Source organism: Pagrus major, chromosome 3 (genome assembly GCF_040436345.1).
Source record: "Pagrus major chromosome 3, Pma_NU_1.0".
Taxonomy (NCBI): Eukaryota; Metazoa; Chordata; class Actinopteri; order Spariformes; family Sparidae; genus Pagrus; species Pagrus major.
In genome coordinates, this window is record NC_133217.1 from 5,139,831 (window position 1) to 5,167,018 (window position 27,188).

A 27,188-nucleotide genomic window follows, 5' to 3' on the forward strand; every position below is an offset into this window, starting at 1 on the left:
CCATTTTTGTGGCATTGGCTTATATTTCAGTCAAATTATGCAGAGGATTCACTGCACACATTGGTCCTCACGCTAATCTGATTGTCAAGTTCTGGTTCAGGCAAAGTTTGAATATGTGCAAAGTTTTTCTTAAGAACTGGAGTGGTCCTGCTGGATCCACTGCAGAGCTTCTCTTCATGGGTTTTTGTAGGATGATCTGGATCGGACTTCTTGTTTTACACCCGAGTGACCATCAGGAGTTCTGGTCACATGGGTATTGACAGTCAGGATCCGGGGTGCCCACCATAGACCTGGTTGATAGACTGAAGGGAGAGAAAACAGGTGAAATTACAACTTACTTCAATTTACAGCTTCATGAGGGCCGCGTTTAAAGGAGCAGTAAGACATCTTGAAGAATAACATTATTTACTTTCTTGCAAAGAGTTGGTTGAGAACATTACCCTTATGTCTGGATGGAAAATATGTGGCTTGAGCCAGCTACAATTTACCTTAGCTTAACATTAAGAATGTCTGGTCTTGCTCTGTCCAAAGGTAACAAAATCTGCAGATAAGTAAACAAAATGTAAGAATGACTTATGTGTTATGTGCTGGTGTATTTCTTGGCCAGGAGTGACACAACCAGAAGAAACTCCAGTAAGTTACTGCTCGTAGCTAAGAAATATTCAAGTCAAATCAATATTTATTGTGGGTTGTATCTGTAAGTCACTGGTTCAGGATCTGAATAAGAAACTCCTTCTCATCCTCTCTACTTTGCCCGTCAGGCAGTGGTATCACCTCCCTGACCGCAAGAGAGAGAAGAGTATGTTGTTGGGGAAACTGAGGTCTTCTTCCTGCACCTGCTGGCGTATATGTCCTAAAGGGCTGAGAATTTATGTCTGATGATGTTTTCTGCTCACCGCACCACCTTCTCAAGGCCTAGGTGGTGATTCTGCCCTTTAAGATGCTCTCTATGGGTCTCTATGGCAGGTATGGAAAGTCCTTAGCACCTTGAGGGGCAGCCTAAAGTCCTTGAGGTATCTGAGGTGAGTAATTCCTCCTCAAAGTCTTCACAGAGGCTGTTATCCTTGCACCAGTTCTCTAAGTGAGACACTTCCTCTAGGTAGGCCCTCTCTTCATTATTGGAAATCAGGCCGAGCAGGACAATGTCATCTGCAAAGTTGATGATGTTGGTAGAGTCAGACGTGGCAACACAGGCATGATGTATAGCATGGGGCTCAGGACACATCCTTGGGAAACCCCTCAATACCGGTGGTCTGCCAGTCAGGAAGTTGAAGTTTGAGTCCTAGGTCTTCAAGCTTCATGACAAGTCTGGAGGGGATGATGATGTTAAGATGCTTAACTGTGGTCCACATAAAATGTGGAGGATTGTGGGGATTCATGCCATTGTCAGTGAAGGCTATTGTCATAGGTAGTGAGACGGTGAAGAAGTCTATGATCAGCCTCTTGAAATACCATCACCAAGGCAGTCAGAGCTGTTGGCTGGTAGTCATGCAGGCAACTGGGATGAGGTTTCTTTGGGACAGGGACTACTGTTGACAGTACCAAGCATGTGGGAACACCAACATGAACACTGGTGTCAGTTGGTCAGCAGCCGTTCTGAGAACATGTCCAGCTATTCCTTCTGGTAATTGGTCCTAACCACTGTGGTTTGGTCACAAGCAAATAACTCGAAGCCTGGCAAGATAGGTTGTTGCATGAGGTCATGCAACAACCTATCTTGCCAGGCTCGAGTTATTTGCCTTAAGACTGTCACGGATGGTGCTTGCTTTCAGATTGGGAAAGGTCCTGATGGACACTAGGAACAGTATCGTCCACTTATTTCCCTGAGGTGAAGTTCTGTTGAAGAAAGAACAGACGCCATTTGATCTGGAGCTCAAGGTTGGGCTGACAGGAGCTTGTGAGGGACACAGCATTTCTGCTGTTGCACCAGTTCGTTGGTTTTCCAGAGTCTGCTGTTCTGTCATTGCCTTGTACAAAAAGCGTCTTTGTTGGCTGGATGGCGTGGTATGGATATTACAGTCCCGTCTGTCTCTCTTTTGTTCTTGATTTTGGCCTTGAGGTCATCCAGCTTCTTCAGTAGAAACCGTATTGTTGGCTAGTAGGATACTGGCAAGGGTAGCTGATCCTCTGCCTATTCCTGATACCTAATCCTTTTCCTGTTTACATGCTTTGTGCCTCTTGAGCGGGCGCAACGTGAATCCAAGTGACAAAATTATCTGTCTGTTGTATGTGATGATAGCTATAGAGATGGGTGCAAAAATGTGGTCTAAAATAGTGCATAGAAAAACATAGGTTGTACTTTTACTTCAGTTTTTGTACCTAACTTTTGCACCTACCTTTGGACTGACCCATGCTTGGTATTTCCTTCCTGTTTCCAGTCTTTTTTGCTAAGCTAAGCTAAGCTAACCAGCTGCTGGCCACAGCTACATTGTACAAACCTGAAAGTTATTTCAATCTTCTCATCAAACTCTCGGCAAGAAAGCAGATAGCCGTATTTCCCAAAAAGTCAAACGATTCCTTTTAAATCTCACACACTCGCACACAGAAATTAACAAGACTCTCCTAATCTGAAGGAATAGCATTTCTCAACACTTACTTCTTTAATGGGATTCATTAACTGAAACATTCAAAATAATGAGAGTGTTGTTTTTAGAGCTATGATTAGAATTAGAGCCAAGAAGGACGATAACTCTGCAGCACATTTAGAGTCTGGTAAAGCAGCTCATGTTAGAAAAACAGCATTAGACGTCTATTCTCATCACACACTTGTATTTGTTTAAGAAAACAATTCCAATCTCACAAGAGACCCAGTGGAGAAACATTTCTATATATGGTCTGGGTTTCAACTAGGCATTTTTTTGCATTTGCTCTTGATATTGAGAGCTGAAAAAAGGTGACTGTATTTCAAAGATAGCAAATGCTGTTTCTCCTGAGTTATTCTGGCGTAAAGACGACACACACACACACACACACACACATTAACACACACAGCCTCTTCACCTGCGTCACAATCCAGCCCACATGGTGCATTCATGAAGCTGCAGCCCTGCAGAATAACTGTGACGCTGCTGGTGAGTCACAGCCGAGGTTTTCGAATCGTGAATGCATTCTGTGGTATAATAGCAATTGTAGTTTTCGTGGTAAATAAAATTTCAGTGTTGACGACTTGCTATTCCTTCAGACAAACTAGATTAACCTCTGAACATAACTTTAAGCTCCATTCAGCTCTTGGTTTTTATGATCACCACTGTTTTCATTCTCCCTTCAGGCGTGTGCAGTAAATGATGAAATGTTGTTTCAGATGTGACATAAACGAACTTTTGAAAGATGGTAATAGGTGAAGTGCATGACAGCCGCAAACTTTTCCCCCTGCACTGGCTTTGGCAAATGCTTTGGATATGATGTAAGAATGATGCAGACTGTTTTAGGACATGACTGGTTTAGCAAATAGGGATGATAAAAGACGTAGACACAGGCACAAACCTGGTCTGTGAGGATTCGAGGCTTAATATCAGGAATGGCACCCCCTCTCAGCTCATCTTCCACAGCCATGAGTCTGACAACAGGGAAATAGAAACAAACATACCGGTTGACAAAAATAGAATAATGAAGCCGGTGTTCTTGAAATTTACTGTAGGATTATGTGGCCATATGATGATATTAAGGTCTTGACATGTTCTGGGTACATTCAGCTATCCTCAGAGCCTCCTGAAGCTGAATCCGAGCTGCCTGCAGAAAAGTCAGGCAGTTCAAATTCAGCTGTTCAGATACATTACTTGTGAAATGGGTGTTTGCAGGATAGAAATGTGTGCACCCATCTTCTGTTCCATTAAAACATTTCCGTCAAATTAATTTCCTTTAGTAGCTGCAGTCAGAATTAATCTTGCCTGGTTTCCTTTTTCCTCCTAAAACCAATTCTCATGAATAACCTCATTAAGTGTTTCATATTAAGTATGAGCCTATTGTATCTGGGGGGGGTTTTTTGCCATTAGTTGTGACATTTAAATGAGCTACATTTAAAGGAATAGTTCCTCATTTTAGGAAATACACTTATTTGCTTTCTCTCTGAGATCAGAAGATCAATACCACTGCAGTGTTACTGTATTAAAAGGTACCCTGTGAAGTTTTTCACTACGACTTTCATGTTCTACTTGCATGGGACAACAGCCATGTTTCGATTCAAATGTCGTCCAAATTTGTGACAATATGCAAAAGAAAATTCTACTTTCCATCAACTACCGTTATGTGAATATAAATAGTTGATGTTTCTAATTCTTCAGTTAGGTGCAATCAAACCATTGCAGAAGAAGAGGGTTTAATGAGATGAGGTAACTGAAACAGTACGGGTCAAATCCCAAAATGGTGGAAAAATGTAAAAACTTAATGGAAAAATGGCAATTTTATGTCTCGGCCCGAGGCATTATGTTTTTGGGTTATCCGTCTGTACATCCGTCCTTTTCTTGTGATTAGATTTTGGTGGTCAAAGCTTCAAGGTCACTGTGACCTCACAAAACACATCTTTGGCCATTTCTCAACAATTCAAATGATAATTACAACCAAATTTGACACAAATTTTTAATTGGATAAAATGATGAAGTAATGACATTTTACATCCAAAAAGGTCAAAGCTCAACTTCACTGTGACATCATAATGTTCTGTTTTTTTCATATACTGTGGAAGGTTGCAGTTTTCTCATCACTCCACACAGGTCTGATGTTTTCGTCCGATGCTTTTCTTTTCTTTTCTTTTCTTTTCTTTTCTCGTCACTTTAGAGAAACGAAGCTTGAGACACATTTAATCTCATGTAAGTCATGATTCACTGTCTCGTTGCCTTTTACTGCATTTTTGTTGTACTTATACACCAATTTTTACACCTCAGTCAAGCATAAAAACTGCTTTGCGGGGCTTTTGAGGGGTCTTTTTTTTGCATTTTCTCTGTTTTTTTAAATACACAAATTAAAAATGAACATCAAAACAGGGGGTTGGAAACACACATAATGATGCACATATATGCATCAACTTGGGTAACACAGTACAAATTCATGTCAATATAAAGTGTGTTTGCTTACAAGAAAACTCCACAGGGCACCTTTAATTATGGAGCTAAAGCTGGGGAATGATTAGCTTAACTTAGCATGAAGACCATCAATATCTCTAAAGCTCATTTGTTTAATTCATACAAAAACAGAAATGTAATAACAACAATTTGTGCTTTTAGGGGGGGGTTATTTTTTTAAAACTTGGACAGAGCCAGGCTAGCCATTCCACTCCAATTCCAGTCTTTATGCTAAGCTATGCTAACTGCTCCAGCACAGATCATTATTTAATTCTCAGCAAGAAAGCAAATCAGCATTTTGCCAAAAATTTTGTTTCTCAGTGGATAACTTCAACTTTTGCCTAATTATATTTTTTGTTTATTGTATCACTTGTCCCCACTTTTAACCACCTTCACTTTGCATGAACTTGCCCCGTAGCTGTGTTAAGCTACTTTTATGAATCGTTTTGTTGTCGCACTCAATCATCTCAGCTCTTACATGAATAAAAATTACACTGGATTTTAAGCTGTTCTGAGCTTATATTATTGTTATTATTCATTTATTTGGTGGCAACTTTTGTGTGACAAATTCAATGCAATAGAGAAAGCCAAAAAGTAACTGGCACGGCCTCATTTCTGCCAGCTGTAGTTCGACCTGAACACTAATCACCTGTTGATGATGCCTTTGATTTGAGAGTCTTTCTCCAACTGCTGCTGCTTTAGACGTCGCTCGCTGTCATCCAGCCGGTTCTGATACTGCATTAGGATCTTGTTTGTCTGCTGTTCCTGCGACATGAGTCTCTGCTCGTATTCCTCAAGCTTACGATGAGACATCTTCAGCCGCTCCTTCAAGGAATGTATCTCATCTTCATACTCTTTTACCTGAAATAAAAATAAATTCACCTGCGTCATCACTGGCATTCAGAAATATTCCTGAATGATGAGTGATTTATCAACATAGAGACTGTGCTGTAGTTCAGCTCATCCCCTGAGCTGCAAGTGGGATAAATACAAGAGCAGACAAGCTTAAAAGTATGCAATCACAAATTTCACTGCTGTGCATGAACACTGCATAGACGTGTGTTTCTAATATAGACAAAAGTGTGGGAGTTATTCTTCACAGCAAAAGAAAAACAGCCAACAGCTCATGTATGTTTCTGTTAAAGCTCTGATATAAAGTTTCATATTAGCAGAACAGTTTGAAAGAGTGTCAGATCATCCGCATGTAGATTTTGCTTAACATAGGTTTCACATACACAGAATGACTGAAACCTAACCAAATAGCGACAGGAAACTGAAAAGAAACTGAAAATAGTAAGTGAACTGTATAATAATTTGTTCAAATCAGGATATGAACCTCAGTCTCCTGAGCGAGAGTCCTGTACTCAACCCATGAAGCCACAACAGCTTGCCTATAATGTCACATTCTTGTAATTAGAAATGATGGTCCAGGAACAACATTAAATATGATATTTTAGGAACAACACCAATGAGGTGATATCAGATAGACCGTTTTCCAAAGTGACTTATCATGGGATAGGCTGCTATCAGTTTTCAGACTGAATCAAGAATTTGTGCTCCTATGAGCCAGAGTCAAGCACTCTGTCAACAGAAAACACAGACATCAGTCATGAACTTCCAGTGCAGATTACTGATCCAATCCCAGATATTTTTTTATTAAATCAATCAGCTGCCTCTTGCAGCTGTTTGGAGCAACCAACATGATACGCATCTGGAATAAATAAATAAACAAATAAACAGACAGGCTTTGGATAGTAAAGTATCATGTCATTTTGTCATTATAGTTTGTGAATGAAACAGAATCCGATCACATGCTAATCATTGACATATACTCAATTGAAAACTGTGCAAAGACAATATTAAATGTTTGGAACATTCAACAGAGTTTTTTGGGATCTGGGTTGTAGTTGGCCTACTAGTGCTCTCAGTTTATTACCTTCAATCAACTTAAAATTAGCAAATCAGGAAACACACAGCCAGACCCTTTACCCTCAGTGTTTAAGATACAGTGACAATTTCTTTAATTCTTACTTTATAAGGCCGCCAATTCATGTTACTCTTGTTTGCATCTCTGCTTTCACTCAAATATATAATATAAAGGTGGAGAACTACAAAAATGTGCTGACCCTCTCTAGTCGTGACTCATCCATGCTCTTGGAGTACTCTTTCAGCTGGCCCTCACGGTCCGGCCGCAGGCTCTCGATGTCAGCAGACAGATGAGGCATGTTGGACACCCAGGCGACTGTCCGTTCATTGAGGGCCGGGGTGCTCGAGGACGATCCCTGAAACAACAACACAGGTCAGTCATGCTTCAAATTTACATCTTCAAATTAGAAAAGCCTTGATATTTGACTTTTGCTGACGTGAATCCTCACATTAAAAGGTCTATAGGTGGACTGACAATGCTCCATGATAATATAATTGCAAAGACCTGTCAGGCTTGTGTGGCTGGGGCTATAATGATGCAGTTTTGGAACGCTGTTCCAAGTGATCCATTGATTATAGTCGTACCAACCTGTTTATTAGGTTTGAGAAGATGTTGCTGTGGCGGCTGCAGCTGTCCAGACTTCTTGGTGTTTTTCGTGGGTGTGTCTGTCGACCCCTCTGCGGCTGCTGCCGGGCCCTGGTTCTCTTTGGCGGAGCTTGTCTGGTATGGGAGCCCAGGAGCTGGACTGTCCGTCACCGACAGCTGTGCGTCCTGTTGCTGTTGTTGCTGCTGCGTCTGCTGTTGCTGCTGTTGCTGCTGTTGCGGCTGCTGCTGACTTTGGCGCTGTTTCGGCTGACTGCCACTGTAGTTCATGTCAGAAGAGTCGAGTAGGAGGTTCCTGCTCTGTGGGCGGACCTTCGGAGGTGTGGCGGTGGCTGGAGTGTTAATGGACCGCTGTGACTTGAGGTGTTGAGGCGCGGCGATGGATGTCTGGCGGACAGGGTGAACTGTAGTAGGTGGAGTGGCCAAAGAGGCGGGGGTGCCCGTCCCAGTGGCTGTCTGAGATACGACACCTACCAGGTGCTGCTGCTGGAGAGACTCCTGAGGAGAGAGGAGAGAATAGAGAGAAAGAAAGAAAATTAAGCGAATGTTAAGTGTGTAGATCCTTTGTAGTTTGTTTTGTAAGCCCCTGTGGTAAAATCCAATAAGATACAAAGGCAGACAGCAGTGCACACGGCTACCCCTTCACAAGTTTGACCTTCAAGGACATCAAGATGATTTACAGAAATAAATTCACTGAACCAATTTTTTTATTTTATTTTACCAGAGACCTCAAAAACAAACAGTGACTTGTGCGTTGAGAGAATGATGGTAAGCAAGGCGAGCTCTCAAGATAAAGACCATTGAAAGTGCTGTACATAAGACATAAGGCATCAAGCAATTAAATAAAAGGTGATACGATTTAAAAAGAAGAAAAAATCACAATGTAGTAACAGTGTCAGATTTGTGCACAGTATGTCAGTTCATCTCTAAAAGAGATGCCGTAACAGCTATTTGATTGTCATTACTGTAAAAACTATGTCAAATGACTGCAAATATGGTGATATTCGATAATATCTAATATCTGCCCAAGCGTACTTCCTTTCTAACTCTCTGAGGTATCATCTGGTGTTTTTTTGTTTTTTTCCTGGAGGTTATAGCAACTAATGAGGTTAGGGCCCTGACACCCTGGACCAGCACTAGCCAGCCTTTGTTTGTGGCTTTTTGGCAGATTGAGCGTGTTGGATCGTCCGTGGAGCACGTTGGTGAGAGGAATCACTCTGATTGGCTGTTCAAGTGAATTAGTGCAAGAGGAGAAACAGAAAAAGAAAGGGAAAACCCCTTGAGCCTGTCACTTTAGTGTCTGTTTTTCACCCACTGAGTGCGATTTCATCGCCACTAGTTCTGTTGTTGGTTCGGTGTGTATGGGCCCTTTAAGGCGATATGACGCAATTTACAGGCGACCAAATGAAACGCACCATTACCTTGATTAAAATCACAGATTTCATTTTGCTGTAAATATTTGTGCTAAAATATATCACATAGCTGTAGTTTTTAGACATTTTAATGCAGAAATGTTACATATTATATCTTTAATAGAAGGCAGTGGCAAACAGGAAAGTTTTATCTTAGAGAGGACTTCGAGTTGGAGGGGACCTCAGGCTTTCTGGGTTTGTTCCAGATATAAGGTTCATAAAAAACAAATGCTGATGTTCTGTTTTGACTCGGGGACAGTGAGCAGACTTGCCCCAGTTGACCTGAGAGGCCTGGATGGTCAGAAATGTGTTTTGGCCCTAAACCATTAGTACTCACTTTCCGGTTGGATAGCAGGAGGGTAGGATGGATGGATAGATAGATAGATAGATAGATAGATAGATAGATAGATGGATAGATGGATAGATGGATAGATGGATAGATGGATGGGTGGATGGATGGATGGATAAAGCACTGTACTGACACTGAATTAATAAACAGGAGGCTGGTGATGTTTGTTCCATTAAGGCCCACGCAGCAGGACAGAAATAGCTCAAGACTACATGACTGCATCATTAAACGCTTTAATTTTACACAGACATGCTGTAGTAAACTTATCAATGTGATAGATCAGCACAATCGAGCCATGGCTTCACTAAAAGCAGTTCCAAAAAACAAAATAAGCCTACTGGAACCTATCAAATATGTGACAGTTTAATTAAAGTTACAATGTGGGCTGCTATGTTAATAATATATATCTATAAGTCTGATCTATCTATCTGCAGTACAGTTCTGATAGTCTTTTCTACCCTGCTGACCGACAGCTAGTTTTAAGCCCTGTTGAAACAAGGACACACGGTATGATTGATGTGAAGCACCCTACACAGTTCAGCTCAGCAGACCAGAGAATGATCCTGCTTCAGCGTGCTGTCTGCAGCGCAACAAGTGCCCCTCGCATTACGGTCAGAGCTGCATATTCAGCTGGCCCACTCTGGAAACAATTTCTATTTTGTTGAGATGCAAGCTTTGTTCTGCAATCTTACAATCAGTCTGAATACACGGAAAAGAAAGGGACAACATGAATCAGGATCTGAATTCATGTAGACGTTTTTGTTGCACAATCAAGGCGTTAAAATACAACTAAGAATAAATGACAAGGCTCTAAGTTTGTTGGGCAATTTGGCTCGAAATAGGGAAAAACTATCCAGATCTTTTTTAGGAAAACTGAGAAAATGTATCCTCGGCTGTCCTCGTCACAACATTTTTAGATCCGGTGGAGATAATTCTGTCTTCGTATCGAGTGATTGCTAAGAAAAAATGAGGGTGATAAGCCAGGAGATCCACTGATACGTACGACATGCAACAGTGAAGTCGTGTTAGTGAAGTCGTGAAAAATGTGCAGTTTGGATTTTACTGTAAACAATCAGATTATAGCAATTCATGCAAAGATAACTGCTCTTAAGATAAGAGGGTTGAATTTTCGTAGTCCCCAAAACATTTCTGGAGCTTCACAGCAAAACAGCGTTGTAGCAATCTCCTAAACAACTGACTTATTTTAAAATGTAAAAAAAAACAAAAAACATAAGGTACAGTTCCAGACCAGCATAATCCAAATCTCTGGAAGTCCTAAGATCCTGAATTGATTTTGAAAAGATGTTATTTACACCCTCAACACACGGCCTAGGGGTGGCAGGCTCATGCTCTTAGTTTAGCAGCAACAGTGAAGAAAAAACATCTTTTCAAATCAATATGAAATCTCAACGCTTCAGGGGACTTGGATGACATCAGATGACCTGAATGGAGCCACTTTATTTAGTTATTCATTTATTTATTTAGTCATTCATTCTTTTAAATGTTTTAAAACAAGTCCCCATCTGCTGCAGTTGTTTAGGGGAATGCTGCGGCACTGTTTTCTGCTGTGAAGCTCCAGAAATGTTTAGTGGACTACAAAACTTCACCTGGCTTTCCATCAGCATTAGGTAGAGTAGATAATGGCTGAATCTTCCTTTTTGGGTGAACTTATCCTTTAAGAGAGGTGTTGATTCAACTCTATGATCATTTTGCAGGATTTTCTTTTGTCATGCTGTTAAACATTGCGTTACACAGAGAGGTATTTCTATTATTCAGCCTTCCCTCGTTCATATAATGGGTTGGGTAGTCTCCTTGATGGGCTCTATAAAATCATTCCAAGAGACCTAGAACCCTTTATTGGAGTGAATTAACCTACCACCGGCCTAGTTTGTGCCGGTTTATTTTTCATTTGCTTTTTCTTTCACTCACTTTTCTCATTTTTTTATGTGTTATAACCTGAGTGGGATGACGGTGGTGGGGGGACAAGGGTTTAGATATGTGTTCTGGAAATCTGTACAGTTTGTGATGGCCCCGATACTGGTTGAGTGTTTCTGCAGGTTGGTCATTGTAACCCTGTTCTCTGTCTCTCTCTCTCTGAGGTTAGAGGAAGGTGATTACAGCAGCAGCCTGATCTGGAGCACCTGGTCTCAGTGCTCCGGAGGATATAGAAGTCCGGCCTCTAACTGGGCTAGGCTCTCTTGTTTTTCCCCCATCGCCCGCACCTTTTCTTGCGTTTAAACTATTGTTTTGCTCCACCAACACCTACACCACAATATCTCTCCACACAGCCACATTTACACCACTGATGCCACTGACGTACACACCTTATTTAACTGTTTATTGTTTAGTTTCTTATGTTAATTATAATACATTTTTGTCGAAGAATCCAGAAAAAAGAACCACCTGTCAGTATGATGCAATGCAGTTAACTGGCAACTGAGTGTACACTGTGATAGTTGGACAGTGCCAAGCGATAAACACACAGCAGGCCTTCCAGTTGAAAGATTTAGAGCGTGACCTGACTCATTTTAAACATTAAAGACGGAGACAGAGAGAGAAATAGAAATAGAAATCACTGCTGCAGATACAAGTGAGCAGAACAGAATGAGCAATGAGCTGTCTGTGAACAACACGTTCTCCACCTGGTGGTGCTCTTTAAAATACAACACCATTCTGGCTATTCACCGACACCTCAGTATCAATATGAAGACCAGTTTCTGTCCAGATGGAAGTGTTAATTTATTTTTTTTAACAAGCAGAGAGACGTTCTGCGGTAACAAATTTCACCTCTTTGCCTGTAAAATGACGTTCGACTGCACTGTCCTCTGCTTTAAACAAAACCTAAATTATAGATTAAATATAATTGTACACACTTCATTAATACTATGTGACTCCCCTGTATAGATAAAATGATAAAGCTGTATCGCACAGATCTTGTTTCCTATATTCATTATTTATGTAAGAGTTGCAGATATTTGTGAAAAATAAAAAGGACGATCTTAACAGCAAAGAAATAAACACAAAAGCGTCTTTCTGCAATATTTAACGAGTGAAGATAAGGGAGCCAGTCCTTACCTGCACCTGCAGTGACAGCTGGTGCCAGGCGTAGTCGTTGCTCTGATTCTGCCGGGTGAAATCATCACTGTAGCTGTGTGAGTGGACAATGCTCGGCTGCACCAGACTGCTCTGTGACCGCAGGCCGGACAAGTCCTCACTGCGGGAGAAGGCGTTGTTGCCAAAAGCCGGCTGATAGTCGTGGTGGCCGTTCTCGGGCTCAGGGGCGAGGAGGAGAGGAGGGGGAGGCTGAGACTGAGACTGAGCCGGGGAATTCTGGGCGGCCAGATGGAATAGCGGGTTCTGGAAAGACAGGGGGAAGTGCATGGCCGCTGCCGCCTGCTGCTGCTGTTGAGAGATGGATTCGGTGGGACCCCCTATGTGGCCCATCTGGCTCAGCCTCAAACCTGAGCCCGACGAGCCTGCCGGCATATGCCCTCCCATACGCAGAGGGCCGCAGAGGTTGCCGAAGCTGTGGCCCAGGCCGGCGATGGAGGCCTGAGAGGAGGTGAGCATGTCTCCCACAGAGTTCAGGTTGGAGATGCTGTTCATGCGCGAGTCCTGGAGGTCCATCATGGACACGCTTTTATTCACACTATGGACCTGAGAGAAACAAGAAAAACAGTTAGTGTTGTTTTATTTTGGACTGGATTCACTCAACACATGCATTTTACCTCTTTTCTGAATGTACATGAATGTGTGTATTTTTAGCTTTAATTGTAATTTAAACACATTTTGCTGTCATATATAGTCATCTTTATTTATGCATTTAGACAGCTAAATGCATTTATATAGTTATGAAAGACTAATGTTGTACTCCTCTGCGTATTGTTTTGTTCCATTTTGGCTTGTCTCATCTTTCATTATCCTTTTTTAAAAACCATAATGTCTTTTTTATTGCCGTGTTTTCCTCATTATCTTGTCTTAAAGCCTTTTTATGTACTCATGTCTGAAGTGCTATATGAATATATCCGCCTTGCCACGTCTCGTCTTACTGGATCTTTTACTTCAATAATTCATTTGAAAATGTCTTTGTAGGAATCAGTGCACCAGGGGTGAGGTGATAATGACTTAATGTCATTTTTGATGTTTGAATGTAATTTTTTGGGAAAATCTCACATTGCGAACAAATTCAATCAGACTGAAAGTCAAGACTTGAAAATGGCCTTGATGATAAAACAATCAGGAACATCTGTTATTGTGATCTCTAGTTCGATCAAAACCAACTCTCAAAAGAAGAAAGCATCAAAGAATGTTTGAAGTGTTCACCTCAGGTCGATAAAAGTGTGACGTCAGGGTTACATCATGTTGCTGTATTGACTAATGTAAATATGCTTTCATTTTATAAAAATCTCAGTTCTGATTCTTGCAGAGAAGCTTAAAAAACTGCAGAATTAAGACAGAAATCGGGATTTATCACAGTGACACTAAACAGTGACTGTTTGTCCTTGTACCTTCGGATCAGGTTCGGTGATGTCTGAGCTGCTCGTGCAGTACGCCGGGCTGGATCGAGCCAGCGGTGGGCGGGTCACGTAGAACACCTCCCTCGACGAGCGGAGGTCTCGTTCTGCTTGACGCCTCATGTTCAGATTAGATGAGAGAGATTCTACAGCTGAGACTCCGGTTGTGGGTGATGGCAGGCGGGAGATGTCTATTGAACTGTAGATACACAACAGAGAGAGATGTTGCAAATTGCTATAAAAGGTATATTTACACTATCTTAAACATATTTTACATGTGATTATACTTTTGCATTATTGATTATGGCCTGTATGGAGAGAAAAGAGTGAGCACGGGACATGTGGTGCCTACCTACTATTTCTGTGGTATTTTTATGCATTTTTTGGGAGCGAAAGAGGGAAACGACATCTGATGAGGTCCCTGGTGTGACCTGAACTGAGGACACCTCAATCATATGGTCTGTTAATCCTCTAGGCCAGTGGTTTTTGCTTGTGACCCCTTAAAGGGACAGTGCACCTCAAAATCCAAAGGACACATTTTCTTCATTTTACCTGTCGTGCTATTTATCTAGCTTGTTTTATTTTAGAACAGGTATTCAAAGACAGTCCATATATCCATTCGTCAATGGATATACAGTACATGTGTCTAATTTCAGATCTCTTTGCAAGTTGTTCCATGAAAATGCAGTTTTCCCTAAATCTGTCAAAACTCCAGGTAGGCTTAGAAAGAGAAGGGTACAGAGGTAATTTGGACGGTTACCTAGTATAGCCTAATAGATAAAAATAAACCAGCGCCGTCGTCTGCGAGCGGACAATGATGTCCACCCCCAGTATAACGAGTGAGATGATACGGTTGGTGGGTGTAGTTTGATTTAAGGAAATAGTTCCTTCATGAAACTGCTCACAAATAGGTCTATGGATTATCTTGAGTAACCGAGTCAAGATTTCTGAAAAGAGACATCGCTGTTGAGTTTTTCGAATGTATTTTTTCCATTGCATTGGAGAGAAGACGGACATATCTACACAACTCAGCAACTCAAACCAAAACAATCTAGATGAATACATTTCACTACAATGAAATATGTACTTTTCAGGGTTGCACTACACTAAGTTGTGGGCAGTTTAATCAAAGAGTAATTTTTTTGGTACTGATTTTAGTAGCCTTAAACGATACAACCATATCTCATAAGACAAGAAAACAAACATGAGAGAAAAGTCAGAGACAAACACATTTTAGGTTTATCAGAATGTTTTTTTTCCCCTATTTCAGTTATCAGGACCCACTAGATTCATCTTGTGTTATCTTGTAGGAGGTTGGGAACAACTTCCCTACAGGCCACCAGGACACCAAATGTTCCACCTACCATTTTATGTATTTCTCCAAAATATTATATGGTCAGAAATGTAATTGTTTGAAGAGTAAGAAGTAGTCTGTATTTTCTATGGATTATGAGAAAGAAAACAAGTACGTTTGGTAGCCGAGGATGAACAAGGAAAAGACACAATCCAGTGTAGATAAATGAATATTTAAACTCACTGGTAGTGTCTTTCCTTTGCTATTCTCACTTCACAAGAAAACGTGTGAAAGATCCAAACTGTCAATCATTATTTTGATCCCACACACGTGTCTATGAGATTTTATGGTATGCGAGAACTACTGTACACATGCGTCATTATGTAACCGTTGCATAATGAAACTCGGTGACGAGCAGGCGGCGACTCCATCCTGTCACTCACTTCTGGTCTGATACCTCGGGGGATATAGCTACGAGGAGCGGCAGGTGCGTGCTTCCTTGTGTTGGTTTAGATTTCCAGACGTTTGATCTCTGTCCTCTCGCACCTGCCTGCAGCAGATTTAAGTCATTCTCATTCAGTTGCATGTTTACTGCTGCAGATTTGCGTCTCAACAGACTTATGCTTGATGGGGTGGATTTATAGCAGCAAACAGAAAATCTGTGTGGTGGAGTCCTCTGATATTACTGCTGTTTTTGTCTTACTTTAAGAGTTCTTATTTAAACAGTTAGGCTGTAATGAGAGCAACTGTCTCTTGATGATTGCAGTGAGCTGTAATGAATTAAAACACAGAGAGAAGAGGTTCGGGTAGGAGAGTCTGGGAACAGATGGTGCTGGCAATCACTGATTGATAAAATAGTTAAAAAGCCTGAAGAGGTGCATTAGCGTTACAGGCTCTTAGAAACACACCAGTGTTTTGTTTTGAGCCACCGAGTCCTCGTTTGTTGTGTATCCTTGGCCTTTCGATGTGTTACTCTTAATTACACCATATGAAAGTCATATTCCTCCATTAATGTGCAATAGGTGCATATTTGCAATTATGATAATTCCCCTTGTCTTGATAAAGTTCAAAAGTAAAAGCATTAGCATCACCTGTTCTTGAGTCCCTCTCTGAGGACATGCAAATTCAGTTTCATGTGAGTGTGATTCATAATAAAGGAAACCATGAGATACCTGTTTAAGTCGCGCATCATAAGGCTTTGGAAGTCAGACGACATGAGACGATTGAAAGACGGCCGCGAGAAGAGCCTGTCCTTCGGTCGGTCCGGCTGGTGATTTGTAGGCATGTGCAGCTGCGGGTTCCTCAGGGCGACGCTGATGTCGTTCAGCAGCCGTGGCAGGGGTCCCAGTTTGAGAATAGCATCCTGCAGTAGGGAAAGGTTTTCATGATTATTCAAAGGGTTCCCAACCTTTTTTACACCAGGGACTATTTAACTGACAATGCTGTAGCGGTTCAGGCAACTCGATGGAGGGCAAGCCCGAAATAAAAGGTAAAACAGAAGGGGAAACTGATTAGCTCGTGTACCGACGACCTACTTTAGTTCAAAGTCATTATCTTGTTGTTGTGGGCCTGACAGGAAGCTTAGGAAAGATTAATCACAGGCAGACTGTGCCAAGCTCAAGGTAGTTATAGCACAAACACCAGGAGCTTAAATTATTATTTTATATTATGAATACAATACATGATTATGATAATAATTAGGGATGCTTTGATCCATTCCTGTGGACAGGTATTGGCACCAATACTGACCTGATTAAGAGGATTGGGTATTGTCCTGATGAATCATTTTTGTCATTAAAGTTTCAGCTTTTAATCATCAGTACCACTCATTCAGTCACGAGCCATCAAATCAATAAAGAAGGAAAACAAAATACAGTCAATATGCATATAATACTAATCTGCATTTAATGCATTTTAATGTGAAGAGGGTATCGACAGCATCTATCAGGGCTGGCAAATGTTGACAAAACTTAATTCTGTGTAACAAACACAGAGGAGAAGAAGGAGAAGAGCAGCCTGCTGTCAAACATGTTGTCACCGGTGTGGACGTGTTTCAGAGGATACGATTGTAATTTGGATCACACGTTCTGTAAGGTTTCAGAGAGGAGGGAAACGTCTGTTTCAACACAACAGACCTTATGAGAGCTATGAATTATCAAATCATCCATCTTTGCTCATCAGAGTCTTTCTTACCCTCAGGTGTGAATAAAATAAAGGATAGAAACCTCTTTTTAATATCCAAAAATGTGAAATTGTTATTATCTTATTTGCCTCAACCATTAGAACCAGGTTATATGTACTGACTGAAAAAATCCATATTGTTCATCCCTACTATTTGAATGAACAATTTTGCTACATGCTTTACATGATCGGTATTCAGTGTTGGCATATAACCTCATTTCAGGTATCCGACTCCATCAGGAAGGAAAAAGTCTGCTTGGTGCATCCCTAATAATAAAACTATCATTCAGCGTTTTCTGCAGCCCAGTAGCAAATGTGTCATGGCTCAGCACTTGTCTGTGCCCCAAGGGTTGGAAACCTCTGCTATTCACAGTATTATGTTACTAATTCATTCATAAAATTCAAATGTCATTCATAAAAGGCTGAAGACTGCTTTCATGAAACAAAGAACCCAGGGATCAAAAGCCACATCTGTCCAGCTATGAGACAATTAAGCGCTGTGCATAAAATATTTAGAACTTTCATTATGCTTCAACTACAGTATAATTTCCATGAATCAACAGTGCAAACACTGGAGTTAAATATTAAAATACTAATCTCAGTTCTAATGGAGTTCGAATAATATTCATCCTGTGTCTGTGTGATAGAAACTGCAGGAACCCATTTTCCAGAACTAACTTTTTCAGTCAGAGAAAAAAATCAAATAAATTTTATGTTCGAGTGGCTCGTCATGTTTCTCCACGTACCTTGCTGAGCTGGCCCATGACCTCCCACAGTAAGCTGTGGAGCATGGACAATTCTCTGCCGAGGTCGATGTAGCCCTCGAACCCTCCGGCGTTTCCTCCGGCGTCCATGTTGGAAATCTCGTAAAGAAACTGCTGCATGGAGCCCCACTCCATCTCCAGGAACTCGTTCATGAAATACATGTATTCCTCCTTGGGTCCAAATCTGCAGAGACAATAATGACAGGACACGTGAGGAGATGGAAACATACTGCGCAGTGCATCATGGAGGGATCTAATGTTTATAGTTCAGGAGCGTCATATGGTGAATTCAGAAGGGATCTGGACAGTGATTGCCTTTTTTGTTGATGTTCTACGCATTCTCTGTGAGTGCCAAGATGAGAGTACGAGATATATTTTAAAAACCGGTCGCTCATATCACTGTTTATACAATGTAAATAATTCTGATTGTCTGCGTAGGTGCAGCTGTGTCTTTCACTCTTTGAATTTATACCATCATTAAATTTTTTATTGTATTTGTCTGTGTTTTAGTACCAGGAATTTGAATGACTTTTCAAGGAACTAACAGGTTCATTCAGCCCGCTGTTGTCTGCATTTCCACTGTCGTCTAAAGACCTGCGAAGATTAAGCGAAGATGTAACAGCGCTGTCAGTCCATCTGTCGTACGCTTTCTTCTGTAACTCCATCGGGGCTTTTCCATAAAATCTGCTGGCTCGGTTTTTCTCGGCACTTCAGCTCAGCACAGCAGGGAGGGCTACCTGCTCCAAGATGTGTTTTCAACTGATGACGTGCTTGTCTTGTCGAAAAGTCCCCTGTTATTTAGTTATTTAAAAGCCAAGAACTTCTAAGAAGCGCTTTACTAGGAAGCAGCAAAATAAGGAAATGTTTGGGTTTCACAGGCAGTTATTTCACACGACACCCGAAACAGCTAAAAGCAAACATGGTGATGATTTTTTAAAGATGGTGCCTAAAGTAAAATGCTGCAAGTAGTCGACCAATCAGAAATGATCAGCACTGCAAGTACTCTTGGAAAATACTACGCCCTGAGCAAGGACTTAGTTGGCAGGAAAATAATTGCCCTGGAACTACCTGGTGGGTAAAACTGAAAACTATTTTCAATTTTAGTTAATATCTTTATTTTTAACCTTTTGTTGCAGTTAATCATTTATAAAATGTCAGAAAATACTGAGGGGGTTTTGAGAAATAATTTGTTGATGATTAACTAATCAACTGATTTTTTTTCAGTGCGACACACAAAACAACACAAGCCTCAGATAATGTCAAGTGTGAAGTTCACTTTAAAAAATCACCTGCAGTTAATTCTTGATCTGATTGCACATGTAATAATATTTATTCTTTTATATCAAGTATCTTTTCCAGTGTTCCTAAAATGTAGAGCCTATTAAATAGCCACCACTCTTTTGAAATCTGAATTAAAGGTGTCTTTTTAAAGCCAGCTGAATTGTTTTAATATTTGAAGAGTGTCAGTAAAGAGCACAGAGTTGAGGTAAGAATAAATGTGTCACAGCTAAAAGCCTTGGAGCTCACTGTGGGTGAGTAACACTTTAAACCCCCGCATCAAAACTGCAGGCCTGTTTCCGGGATGTTCCTCTGTGACACGCCGCACATAAGCCTCAACGTCTACAAATCTAAAAGAGGAGCTGAATCAAATTGATAAAACGTCGTAGCTGGCGTGAGAGGACAGGCGGTGACGGAGACTCACTTGCTGAAGCTGGCCAGGTTCTGCATCACCTTGGCGATGAGTGTGAGCGTGCGGGAAGTGCGTTCGGCGGGGTACTCCTGCATCAGGTTGAACAAGGAGGGGGACATGATGGCCGGGCACATGAAGCGAAGAAACAGGGAGGAGCTGATGAGGCTGTCGGCGAGATCCTCTCTTCCACGCTCAGCACATCTCGCTCTCCATGAGGCGAAAACTTCCTTCAGCTCCCGCGGAAATATGCTGAGACAAGAACATGATTTTATTATCCACTGTCAAGGAGAACAGCAAGATAAAACCCAGCAGCCCGCAGGAGTTCTGCAAGGTCAGGAGACAGGAACATACAGAAAACTACTGGACCATACACTGCTCAGAGAGGAGAAAGTGTTGATGAAACCAGTTTTGAAACTGTCTTACATCATGTTGAGGATATTACCAATTATAACACTGGAAAAAACAGCTCAATGGATCAGTGTCATGTTCTAATTGAGTCATTTTTTACCTAAATATCAGGTTTTTGCAAAAAGAAAGATTTCATATTTTGGTTTATTTGAGACAAATTGGCTGCAGCAGGATTAATTGGTCCATAACTAGCTTGGATAGCTAAGGCATGTGGCCAATCAACAATCCAAGACAGAGTTTCATTCTCATGGTAACGTGCACATTAGCTTTCTGGCTAGCATGAGCCGAGTGGCATCATCCCACAGTGTAGTAAGCTAGATTGATATTAAAATATCATATCAATAAATAAATTACATCTCTACAGGATAACTTTGCTACAAAATGGTATGCAGTTAATGGAAAAACATGCTGTGTGTCAGAAAAACTGTTTTCAGTGTTTAATTCTGTGACATTTTATGATTTACGCCCACAGTACCCTCCAGGCGTGTTCTCCTATCAGGTTCTTACTTAAGAGTTATGTTGTAACTTGTCTCCTTAGTGCAACTGCTTATATTTTAGTGATGCATAAATCACAACTTATGATTGACACGATTAACTGAACAAAGTTTGAACTTACACACAGCCGGTTGTTTTAGCGTCAACATGCACAACAGTCACATTTCAGGATGTGTAATGTCAAGTGAGGCAAATCAACTTTCAATCTTTCACACTTTATTTGTGTTTTTTTGTGTGTTTTCATGGTATTCAAGCTGGACGTTAAGATTGCAGCACATAAATATTAATGATGTTAATCAGAAGTCTTCCGGCCACTCAATGGTTGTAACCATGTTGACTTACTGTGGCATCACGTGCATAGCCTCCACAGACCATATTCATACGGCGGCTATTTATATATAAATATATAAGTCCAATTAACATATAGATTCTGACTTATTGTTATCATTTCACAGCTCCATGATTGAAGTGGTTGAATGCTAACGTTAGCTAAAGGGCTATCGATTATGTTGTTTTACATGAAAATGTGGTCCGATATCCCTCAGAATTTTCACTATCTATCATCTTTTCAGTTGCTGATTAATTGGGAAGTGGAGAAATGGTAAAAATCTGTCAGATTCTCTACATTTATAGGACTTGCAACCTGAAACACAGCAGAATAACACTGTGCCAGCACTCAAGCTTCTCAGACGTCAGAGGAAAATGGCCGCCGTGTGAATATGGTCTATTGAGCTGGTGGTATATCACAATATATATTGCAGAAAACCAAAATAACACAATGTCAGTGTTCTAACAATATCATGCAGGCCGACAGCTGGTGCAACAAGCTACAGATGTTTCGTCATGTGGGAAGACAAGATTAAAAGTTAAAATTCTAAACATCACAAAACGTTTTTGCGATTTTATCTGGAACTTTCTGTTTCTAATTATTTTCCACAAATGTTTCTGCTCTAATAGGATGGAAGTTAACTGGAGGCATGTGTAAACTGTGCCCTCACAAAGATGGTTGAGACCTTCTGCAGACAGGCAGACACATGCATGGTGTTTTCTACAGGATCTAAACAGCGGGAAACTGACCAGAGAGAGTTGATAATCTTGCAGAGTAGCAGCTCACAGCACATGCGAAGGTTGGCTTGATGGTCGGCGAGGACTGACGGCGGGACACGCATCGGATCCACCTCACAGTTCTCCTCAGACTCGTATAAGGCTCGAATGAAGTCACCTGCAGGTTGTAGATCACACTGTCTTCATGTTTCCCAAAATGCATCAATATTTAAAAAGTTCTGCCCTAAACTACTTTAGCAGATGGATCAGGAGGAGACAGCTACTTCTTCCAACACTAGTATTAAAAAAAAAAAACGCTGCTACCACAATGAACAGGAGTCATCTGGGAAAATGTCATAAATATTTCACAAATCTATATCAAACAATCTCAGCATCAAACAATGCTCGAAATTAGCCCTGTCTGACCCACTTATTCAAAGTATTTGATTTGCTTTGAGCTTCCAATCCTCTTTTCATTCAGGCAGCTGGAGATTAAACACAGTGATGTGCGGTGGGGTTAATCTACGGCAGCCTTACCTATAGCATCCTTGAGGTATCTGTGACCTATAAGTTTGAGGTACTCTTCCACAGCCTTTGTAGCTAGCGTGTTCTCACGAAAGATCAAGTGCTCCCGGTCCATGAATCGATCCACCTCACACATCGCCATGTCAGACAAGAACTCCTGAGAAAGGATAAAAAATATGACTAATTGTGATGAAACAAACCTAAAGATCATACAGAGAGCTGAGAGACGTGAATATCTAAAAATAACACGCAATAGGGTAACACTTGGCCCCTTGTTTACCTTTGTCTTCCCGGTGCTTTGAAGGATGTGCACCAGAGCAAACGCCACCTCCTCTTTGCTTTTCACACTCAACAGTGGCTCCAGAACTGCACACAGTGTTCGGTAGTTGTTGGTAATGTACTCAGCAAACTCCTTGTACAGCTCCATCGGCAGGATGTTCATTGTCTGGTAGCGAGACTTGACACGTAGCGAGGCGTTGATCACTTTGGCACTTCCAACGCCACCGCTCTTTGCCAGGACGCTGGACTGTATCACCGGGTACCACTGCTCGACAAACTGCCGGCCCGTGATGCTGGAGATGGGGATGCTGACAAGGCCAAGATATGTGCTTTTCTCCTGGATTACAGAGCAAAACAATTCGCTCTGAATATTTGTAGGACAATAAAATGTTTCTGGACTCACGACCGGGGTTTTTATTTTTAGAAAACATTACCTTGCGTCTTTTCTTGTCCGTTTCCTTGTAGAGGTGCAAACGAAGGCTACGAATGGTAGGCAAATTGTTGAATTCAAAATGCTCGCCCCAGAAGACGGTGTCGGTCCGGGGTTTGCTGGTGGTGCGTGCATACAGCATGTCATCCAGACACAGCTCACAATAGTAGCGTTTCTTAGCGGGGAGGTCTCGGGCTTCGATGATCCACAACTTGAGCACATTGTCCACCCGTCTGCTGTTGTCCTGGAAGCGGAACGAGGAGTTCTGTTACTGCATTATAACAGTCCTTATTCACATGTGTTCTTAATGTTGCACCCTGGACCTGAATGATGAAATGACCGGCCAACAGCCGTCAGATCATCCGGAGTTATTGTGAAGTGTAATGAAGAAAAATCTGTGGTGTCTACCTTGTTCGGTTTGACAGCTCGTTGCAGATTTTCAATCCACTTGTCTCTCTCTGAAGCTGATCGGCAGGCAAAACATTTTGTCCCTGAACTGGTGGTAACCTGCAGACAAATATTACATATATGGCTGCAACTAACCATTATATTTACCTTTAATCCTTCTTATTTTTGTTTTTCCTGAATAATCAGCTCGTCCAAACCCAAGGTAATGTCCTCAAATTGCTTGTTTTGTCCATCACTCAAAGATAAATAACTTACAGGCATATGAAACGAGGAAATAAGCTCACATCTGATTCGCTGGAAACTGAGAATCTCCTGATATACAAGATCACTACATCGCTTCATTTATCTAATTCAGAGAGAAGTGAGAAGTGGCTTTGTAGTGGTACCTGATTTGATGTCATTCACAGGAAAAATTCAATTAAATAGTCGCATACAGCCAGGAAGAAAATGACAATAGCACACCTCAAAGCAGTACTCTTGTCCTAAAATACTAGAGTGGACAGGTTTGATTATGGCCTCCTCATCCAAAACTAGGTCCAAAGCCTCCGCAGCACTGCTAGGAGAAAGTAGGGATTCGTGGGAGTGGGATTCTTTGAAGCTCTGCATCAAACGTGTCCTGGTGAGAGAAGAAGAAGGGATTTACTGACTGTCAGAATTCAGATAATCAATGGTCTTTATATATTGATTTAGAGAAACAACCCAGAAAGGTTTGCGTATGACAAAAAATGAGTCACTCCTGCAATTTCAGTTCCGTTTTTTAAAGATCTGATCCTTTTATAATGAGTTTAAGGAAAAGTTAAGACGACCAGATTTTCGGTTCTGGCGTTTGCAGTTTGGCGTGTTGACTCGGCACGTGTGACTCATACTGCATGTTAGGAAACGTCCCACAGTGACTCCGTTCAATTCTGAAACTTTCCTATAAATGCACAAGAATTTCAATGTAAATGTAAAACAAAGATACGTGGTTCAGTGGGGCTGGTCTGCAGATAAAGTGTAGTGCAGTTGTAGAAAGATACAGAAGATTTTGCCTGATCACAGGGTAACCTTTAGAGGAGGGCAGCTCTGTCAACAAGACGGAAAGAGGTGGTGGAAGAGGAAGGTGAGGCAAAGGCTGTTTCTCAAGTGACGCACGGTCAGTAGGCCAGTGACAAACATACAGTGTTGGATGAGCAGACTGATACCCCTCTCATGTCTGTACGCTACTGCTAAATATGTAGCTAGAGGCAGCAGGTGATTAGCATAGCTTAGCATAAACGCTGGGAGCAGGAGGAGCTGGCCTGGTTCCATCCAAAGGTACACAAATATAATTTTCCAGTTCCAGTTCCAGAGTTTTTCTACACTGACAAGCTAAAGCTAGCTTGATGCATTATAGTTACGGCAATAGTTTGACATATGACAGATAACAATATCATGCTCATATTTGTCTGTTTAACACAAAGCTACAACAAACAGCAGTTTAGTTTAGCTTAGCTTAGCTTAGCATAAGCTAAACTAGAGCCTGGTTCTGTCCACAGGTAACCAAATCTACCTACCAGCATGTTTAAAGCTCATTAACAGCACATTATAGGTCATTTGTTTAATTCATAGACAAAAATGAATGCGTTAGTCGCTAGGTGTGGCGAGCTGTTTTCTCCCTGCTTCCAGTCCAGTGCTAAGCTAAGCTAAGCTACTATAGCTAAACTAGCTAAGCTGCTGACTGTGGCTTCATGCAAGTGCTATTAATCTTCTCATTTAACTGTCCGGTGAAAGAGAGGAAGCGTATTTTGTAAAATGCATACATATTCATTTAACAGTTTCTTAAACCAACTCTGAAGATGAAAAATGCTGGGTTTATCTACACTGAAAATTAAAACTGGGTCTCTGCATCATTGATGAAGCAATAGTTCCACATTTGGGAAATAACTTCTGTCAGAGAGCTTCTTTCATATCTGTCGCTTTAATACAAAGCTACAGCCATGAGACGGTTATCTCAGCATGAAGACTGGAAGTGCTAACTTAGCTAATTGGCTACTGGCACTAGCTTCATATTTAGCAGGTTAGCCTTAAATGACAGTGGTGTCAATCTTCTCATCTAAATCTCAGTGAGCAACTGCCTATATAAGCTTATTTCTCTAAATGTTGAATAATTCCTTGGAGATATTCTGAAACTAATCTTTTGAAAAGAAGAAACTCAAAACTCAGAATTAATCTGCACTGTACAACTGGAGCAGCTAGCGTGCTGCATTATTAACACTGGCTTTAAACATAGAAGAAAAAGGAGCAGCAGTTTAAGGCCAGATATATCGTTGATGAGAGGAGCAGTGAATCGTCTAGTTCGAGGAGCTGACGGTGCCATCGCAGAATGAAGTACATGAAAAATGCTTGGTAAACCGACTTGGCAGCAGAGGTAGAGCAGCTGCGTTGGAAAGCTCGAGTGTGAAGTTGGACGCCGAGGGTTTAGAGCAAAGTCAACTTAACACTACAGAGTGAATTAAGTGTGTGTGGGCAGAACTCAAGGCAGGCTGCGAAGGCATCTGTCTGCGGCAGCAGTGGGAACTGGAGAACGATGAGGTTAGAGGGGAAAGTACACTGACTGAGGCTGAAAGTCCCGTTAACCCCAACGCCACTGAGCTGCCCCCACCACTTCCATCAGCGCTGCCTCCACAGATCCCCCTGGATTGATATTCATTTCAGCATCTGAACTGCTTTTCTGCATTGGCACTCACTCTGCATTTTTCAACAAAGGATTTTCACATCCACTCTTCACATCTCCGAGCATCGGACATCCACACCTGCCCTAAAAATGTCCATTACGCATCTCTTGTGGTGGAAGGAAAGTGTACAGTCAGCATTACATTTTTGCTTTCTTGCTGCCTCCTCTCTACATCTTCACATTTCCCATATGTGCATCGTGACTGGATTGTGTGAGGACTGCATAAAATTTTGATCGCAGCACAAGCCGGAATCTTCCGGGATGTGACCTCAAGTCAGAATACAAAACAAAAAAAAGCTGTCACGAGAGCCTCTGGAGCTGCAGGCTGCCGCGCACCGACTCAATCGGATAACAGAAATCACAAAACATGATAAATGAAGGCAGAAAGTAATTCTAATTAATTCTATCGATGCCCAATGGACCTTTGACATTAAGATCCTTTACCCAAATGACATCTATGACAGTTTTTGATCGTTCTGGTCGGACACAGATGAAAAGAGTAACACCTCAACAATTACTGCAAACCAGGAAATCATTTAAATATGCATGGCTTTGTTCCATGTTGGATCAGGTCATATGCCAATAGGCTGAGAGGCTTTATGAAGGCAGGTGTAATAAACCATCCAACCAGCTCAGGGTGACAAATGTCTGCACACAATTGACAAAGCAAGTAGAAAACATCGTTTTGTAGTGCTGCTATTAATATCAATCAAATACATATCTTTAGTGACTGTATCACCACAGGCGATGCCCTTCATTCAGCAGGGCTTTGCTGCTGTCAGAGTGCTTGATAAGAAGCCACAGTTCAGGTGAGGAGTGTCAGGTGAGCTCCTCCGGCAGTTTGAGATCCATCTTTTTCTATCTTTTTGCTTCAGCCACATAAAAAAGTAGTGTGATTTTGTTTTTTAGGAAATAATCTAAACATATCTTCCCTCAGGACAACGCAAATGCTAATTTCAGCATGTCGGCATATCAAGGAAGTGATAATCTTGACGTGGGTCAGTTAAAATATTGAGTTGGTTGAAAAGTCAGGGATTTATCAACGTCATCTGAGGACATCTACCAATTTCAATGGCCGGCTGTGAAATCAAGACTATGCAGTTTTTTCTAAAGCAG

General features: G+C 41.4%; 1 protein-coding gene across 1 annotated transcript in view; it reads right to left on the bottom strand.

The window, feature by feature from the left end:
• Positions 1-263: 263 nt before the first annotated feature.
• LOC140993745 (ras/Rap GTPase-activating protein SynGAP-like) overlaps positions 264-27,188 on the bottom strand; it is a 40,056-nt gene continuing 13,131 nt past the window's right edge. The window contains exons 4-19 of the mRNA XM_073463271.1: positions 23,843-23,996; positions 23,381-23,479; positions 22,977-23,237; positions 22,544-22,879; positions 22,276-22,420; positions 21,772-21,916; positions 19,804-20,040; positions 18,084-18,285; positions 16,329-16,519; positions 13,857-14,061; positions 12,424-13,005; positions 7,573-8,085; positions 7,184-7,339; positions 5,707-5,918; positions 3,484-3,556; positions 264-302 (exon numbers count right to left, since the gene is read on the bottom strand). Of these exons, the coding sequence (XP_073319372.1) occupies positions 264-302; positions 3,484-3,556; positions 5,707-5,918; positions 7,184-7,339; positions 7,573-8,085; positions 12,424-13,005; positions 13,857-14,061; positions 16,329-16,519; positions 18,084-18,285; positions 19,804-20,040; positions 21,772-21,916; positions 22,276-22,420; positions 22,544-22,879; positions 22,977-23,237; positions 23,381-23,479; positions 23,843-23,996 (3,550 nt within the window). The remainder of the gene's footprint in view (positions 303-3,483; positions 3,557-5,706; positions 5,919-7,183; positions 7,340-7,572; positions 8,086-12,423; positions 13,006-13,856; positions 14,062-16,328; positions 16,520-18,083; positions 18,286-19,803; positions 20,041-21,771; positions 21,917-22,275; positions 22,421-22,543; positions 22,880-22,976; positions 23,238-23,380; positions 23,480-23,842; positions 23,997-27,188) is intronic.